The following is a 5,503-nucleotide window of genomic DNA, read 5'->3' as shown; positions in this document are numbered from 1 at the left end:
GTAATAAATTGGTAGTTTGATGTATCTAAGTGTCATAATTGTCGGTTTGTGAAACTTTATAAAAAATAATTGTTACTTAAAGGGGGTGAAAGTATACTTATTTTTCTAATTATATTATATTAATCATAAACCTATAAATCTAAACTTAATTACGTTATATTAATCTGTCACACTTAGAACAGTACTCATCCGCTTAATTTATATACTGATCGAACACAAGTGTAATTATTATTATTACTTAACATATATATCGTAGGCAGCTCTAGTAATATAAAATAGAAAACAAGTAATTTCATTATATGAACAAATATTCAAACATCATAAACCATAGAGGGGGCTGAACAGAGTCGGTGGCACCAAGTCCCCGTTAACATACAAAGACACGAAAGAATTTAATTTATTTGAATCCTGATTTCAAGCTAAATCAAACTTCATCACAGAGGAAGTTGCAAAGAATCTCCACCCATCCAACCATGGACTATATATATTACGTACAGATCAACTCCATCGAAACTTGACTAGAAAAGCTGCTTCTAGCTTCTTTCTTTTAGAGAAATCTCGAGCGTCCGCACTCAGGAGGAACACCTTGAGGGAAGCGTTTCAAGTCAGTGCAGTAGTTGTAAATCATGAAGTATTTCTGAACCCATCTCAGTCGTCTTCGGCCAGGGCCATCAAGCTCGTTGGTCTCCCATCCAGCATTGGTCCGCCATGCAGCAGTGGAGGCGGTGACCTTGAAGTTCCGGTAGTATGCTGTGAAGGGCGCCTTGGACCAATCAGTTTTCACCAATCCTCCTCTTGTCGCCCAGTCGTCAGCGTTCCAGAGGCTAGAGTAAATCCTCATAGGTTGGCTCTTAGGGAAGGGAACGCCGATCGGTTCGGCATTCTTGAATACTCTTATGGGAACGTTATCAACCAAGAAGCTGAAAAGAGAAGCAACAACGTTAAATATTTGATTAAATGATTAAATTTACTTTTTCTTTAACAGTTAAGCTTTTGGGACTATCCAGTTCGAACCCTGTCAATGTTATTCAATGAAATTTGTATTTTCTGCATATTTTCTCTTACATTATGTGCTGGGGTTTCCAGATGATGGAGTAAGTGTGAAAATTTCTTGTGGGGTCGAACCAGAGATAGAACTGTTGCTCTCTGTTTCCCTTGCCTTGAGTGAAAACATTTGTGTGTAGGATATAAGGGTCACCGCTAAGGTTTCCCAAGAACTCAAAGTCAATTTCATCGTGAGTAGGCCCCTGAGAAGACAACTGCAATAAAAAAACAGAACAGTCAATTGCATGATATAGTCATAGCCACAGAGAATTTGTTTGAATGTTTGGGGGGCGTTTTTGGAAAGAATTCAATGAAAATGACTTCTGATGATACAGTTGCGCATCAGAAACAACTTTATGGATTATCTTCTTGTTTAACGAAATCAACTGATAAAAAGGCTAAATTAGTTTTGACAGTAGTACCCCTACTTTTTAAAAAAACAGAGAGAAACAGAAGGTTTTCATGTGAAGCGACAGGAGGAAAGGAAAAACATTGGTAATATTGATGAGTAACCACAGCCCCAACTGAATAAACCTATGGCCGTTATTAGAATTAATAGATCACAAGATCAAATAAGTAATAATTAAATTCATGGTAAGGTTGTGACTTTTTTAAGGTGACAGATATCAGTTGGTTCACTTCAAAGATGTCTCAAGCAAGCACCAACCATCCTGATGGCCCAAGAAGTTGTTTTTTAATGTGTGTGTGTGTGTGTGACATAGAGAAAAAAAAAAAGGATGAGTTTCAGACATACGTAATAGGCAGTAACAGTGCCAGCAGAGTTGCCAGCAACAAGTTTAAGCTGCATATCAATTCTCCCAAAAAGGTATTCCTTCTTAGACTTGAAGCCAGAGCCAGAGACCCTGTCTAGAGAAAGAGATAGAAGCTGTCCTCCATTGAATATCTTGGCACGGTTATCTCCCCATGTTAAATCGAAGTCCTGGTAAAAGTTACCAGCATAGGCGGCTACTAGTAAAGAGCTCACCACTACACAAACCAATGCAAACATAGAAAACCCATTACTAGAAAAGGCCATTTTTTGAGAGAGACAGAGAGAGTCGGTGGTTGTTTGAATGAAGGGGTCTTTGGGGAGTAGTAGTATATATAGGGAGGAGGAAATAGCTGTAGAGATAAAGAGAGGGAGGACGCGTGAGCAATAACTGGAGAGAGCCAAAGGCCCAAAGCTGGTGCCAGCTGAGCACCCTATGAAAGCTGGAAGCTTTTGTTTTGGGTTTATGGGATTATTTTTGGTTTTATGCAGAGGATGAGGATGCTATTATAATCATTCTGTCACCAGGATAATAGGTAGGACCCCCCTCTTTGCTATGATTTAAAATAGGTGGTGGATGACAACGGGTCTGGTATGGAAGAATAAAGTCGTGTAAGCTTTCTTAGGACCACCAATCATGTATTTGATTTTCCCGTATGGCAAAAGTTATATCAATCTCAATGAACATTTTTTAGATAATTCTGAATTTTGGCCTTAGCTTCCTTTTTTCAAGAGTCACAAGAACGCCAATGTAATGTGGTTGAATAGTTAAGATAGCATTCTTTTGGCTGTTGCATAGCATAGTTTGTCGTTGAAGAAGACACGTCCTATAATCTAGCTAGTATGAATTGACAAATGTCTGCAAAAAGCCAAATACTCAAACGACTAGATGGCACCTAAGGGATCTGTAGCTAATTTCCTGAAACTTCTATTTAATTTCCTGAAACTTCAGAGATAAGTTCGAAGAAGATTGTCCAATATTAAGCATGGAAAATCTCCTAAAGTTGGCCCATCTTGTGGGGTTATGTTCGCTATCACCACACAGTATTCAAGCATTCAGAAATTACACTTGAAAATCTAATAAAGAACAAGTAAAAGAAACATATTTAAGTTATTTCTTGAGTGCAAAAAATTTCAATATCTGTTTAAAGGGAAGAGTGGTAGAACATTTCTTGAAATTAAGAGCACATTCAAACAGAACATCCAACATATGATGTTAAATATCCAACATTTGATGTTCCTGAATTTCCATATGAAAGTCTGCAATCAAGTACTTGAAGTTTACTTAAAACTTCATTCTCAAAAGGAGGGGAATTCATAATTAGGGAGACTATATCTGTTTTCAAGAATAATTAGCTTGTTCTGCAATTTTCAATAAAAAATAAAAAAAGAAGAAATATGTAGTTTCCATTTAGGGGAATCTGCATATGTTCAAGAATAAGCGTGTTCGTGGTTTTCAATTGAAAATCGTAACTATAAAGTCAAGGTTCGAACTCAAACTTTAGTTTTAATAACATGATAAAACTAATAGGAAATAATAGATTTAATTATCTAATTATAGTTTTAATAGCAATCTAGTTAAGAACACTAACACGGCGATTCTCTTGCATATGTTATCACCTGGTATTACTTTTACTTGGGTTCTTAATTTCCTCTAGTATTCTTTCTGCTTTGACTTTTGAGTGATTGAGAAGTTCACATGGTAAACAGTTGCAGTGACAAGTGGTGGTAAAACTGTCTAGACTTATTTTATATCTTCATTTTTCAGTAATTCTTGGAACTCCAGAGTTTTTCCCTTTTCAAATAAACACAGTCACTCCAACAATGCAATATTTAAGCAGTAATTTGGAGATCACAGAACGCTAATATTAATATGATTCTGTGGTTAGATTATGGGTTTTTCTCAAAGATTATTTTAGTGGACTCTGATTGTGAAACCGCTGGATGCAATCAAATTTCATAAGAATCATAACTATATTTGATTACCTATAAAAGATCTAATACTTTATGGCTTTTATTCTGCACAAAACACAACATCCATCGAAAGTGAAAATTAGTATAACAAAGTTGTGTTTTTATTCCCCAGTTTCCATGATGACTCTCTCTCTCTCTCTCTCTCTCTCTCTCTCTCACATTGGTCCCGTTGCAGAATTATGTGCCGAAAAGAGAAAGTAGAAGAGGTATATGCCAACAACAATAATAACGAGTTTGGCTTGCCTCCAATGAAAAAAATCACTAGAAATATTTTGAGAATAAATAAGCAGTAAAAATGGGAGGATTCCCGTTGCAGAATTATGTGCCGAAAAGAGAAAGTAGAAGAGGTATATGCCAACAACAATAATAACGAGTTTGGTTTGCCTCCAATGAAAAAAATCACTAGAAATCTTTTGAGAATAAATAAGCAGTAAAAATGGGACGATTGGAAAAGAACTCCAGTTCTATTTTCACGGGAAGCAATATTCACCGTTTATTGTTTCACGAAATATACAATTAACCCGTCTAAAATTCAACGGTGATTTTTACTGCTGCATGAGAGCGTAAGCACTTGAAAGTACATATATATCATTCATTTTTTTTCACAGAAAATCTCATTCCCACCGGTAGCAAGTCAAATATCGACAAGGACAAGAAGAAGAGAACCTCTAGATCGACCTAATCAGTGGTATTAACCATTGTAATGATGCAAATACAGTGGGAATATTTGACCTCACATCTCAGGTAATGGGGCAGTGTATGTGGTTGATGCTCGCAAAGCTGTATCCAGACTAGCTGAATCTAATTAAAGTCAGTTGATCGAATTTGGATTCGCATTTATGTATGTGACTTGACGCAAACTTCTAATGTTCTCCTAACGAACCAAGAAAAGCGCTAACTACATTTGCACCCACTTTAACGCCAATGAGTGTTTTCATAACCTACCACTTTATGTGGTTATAACTCGTCAAAGCCACGTAATATAGTGCTCCAGTACCTCTTCACGCATCTGCAACGACCCAAAGAAAACGTTAGTCAAATCTGCGTTATCGGTCTAAAAGGACTAACAAATTAATTTAGAGCTCCATATAAAGCCTAGTTTCACCCTGTAAAAAACAAATGCAGAACTTAACAACCATAAATGTGTTTATTATATAATCTACTCATTCTATGTTATTATTAACAGGGTGTTAGAGAATCCGTGGTAGGAGATCGAGCGGGCCAGAGGGTTTAGCGTATTTAGTGAAGAAAGGGCATATAATGTTGAATCCCATGAACCCACAGGCTCCACCAAGCAAGCAAGCAAGCAAACCGCGGCGGTGCTGACTTTGAATTGGTTCGTGACCCATTATTCGTCTGTTAGGAGATGCTTTGTATTGGGGAATTGTCAGTTGTCACATTAGACGCGTGATTTCTATTCATTTTTGAATCCCAAACAAAACAACAACAACAACATCATCATTTCATTTCATTTCATTTCGTTTTGGGATGTGAGACTTCTTTGACCACTTTCAAACAAATATCTCAATCGATTGATTTTGGTAAATTATTCGTATAATTATTTACCTAAACAATGATTTTGGTAGCTAATGGCCAAAAAAAGTCCCAATAATGAAGCAAAGCAGCCACATTTTTAATAATTAGGCCACAGTGTTGATGTCTGGAACTGACAGCAATCTCCCCCAGAAGGCCATTTCAATTTCGGTGAAACTTACC

General features: G+C 36.7%; 1 protein-coding gene across 1 annotated transcript; it reads right to left on the bottom strand.

Moving 5' to 3' along the window:
- Window positions 1-271: 271 nt before the first annotated feature.
- Window positions 272-2,262, bottom strand: LOC133871522 (xyloglucan endotransglucosylase/hydrolase 2-like). Its single transcript, XM_062308961.1, has 3 exons — window positions 1,799-2,262; window positions 1,066-1,259; window positions 272-920 (listed from the first exon to the last, which is right to left on the bottom strand). The coding sequence occupies exons 1-3, from the start codon at window positions 2,078-2,080 to the stop codon at window positions 548-550; spliced, it is 849 nt and encodes a 282-aa protein (XP_062164945.1). The 5' UTR covers window positions 2,081-2,262; the 3' UTR covers window positions 272-547.
- Between the last annotated feature and the right edge of the window lie 3,241 nt (window positions 2,263-5,503).

This window comes from Alnus glutinosa, chromosome 1 (assembly GCF_958979055.1).
Source record: "Alnus glutinosa chromosome 1, dhAlnGlut1.1, whole genome shotgun sequence".
Lineage (NCBI taxonomy): Eukaryota > Viridiplantae > Streptophyta > Magnoliopsida > Fagales > Betulaceae > Alnus > Alnus glutinosa.
The sequence above is the reverse complement of the archived record's forward strand: the minus strand, read 5'-3'. Positions and strand labels throughout refer to the sequence as shown.

Excerpts from the sequence above, each read along its gene's own strand:
- LOC133871522 (XM_062308961.1), bottom strand. The coding sequence starts at position 2,080 with ATGGCCTTTTCTAGTAATGGGTTTTCTATGTTTGCATTGGTTTGTGTA. Across the intron at positions 1,260-1,798 it reads GCACTGTTACTGCCTATTAC|TTGTCTTCTCAGGGGCCTAC; the intron begins GTATGTCTGAAA and ends TTTTTATTGCAG. Across the intron at positions 921-1,065 it reads TGGAAACCCCAGCACATAAT|CTTCTTGGTTGATAACGTTC; the intron begins GTAAGAGAAAAT and ends TTCTCTTTTCAG.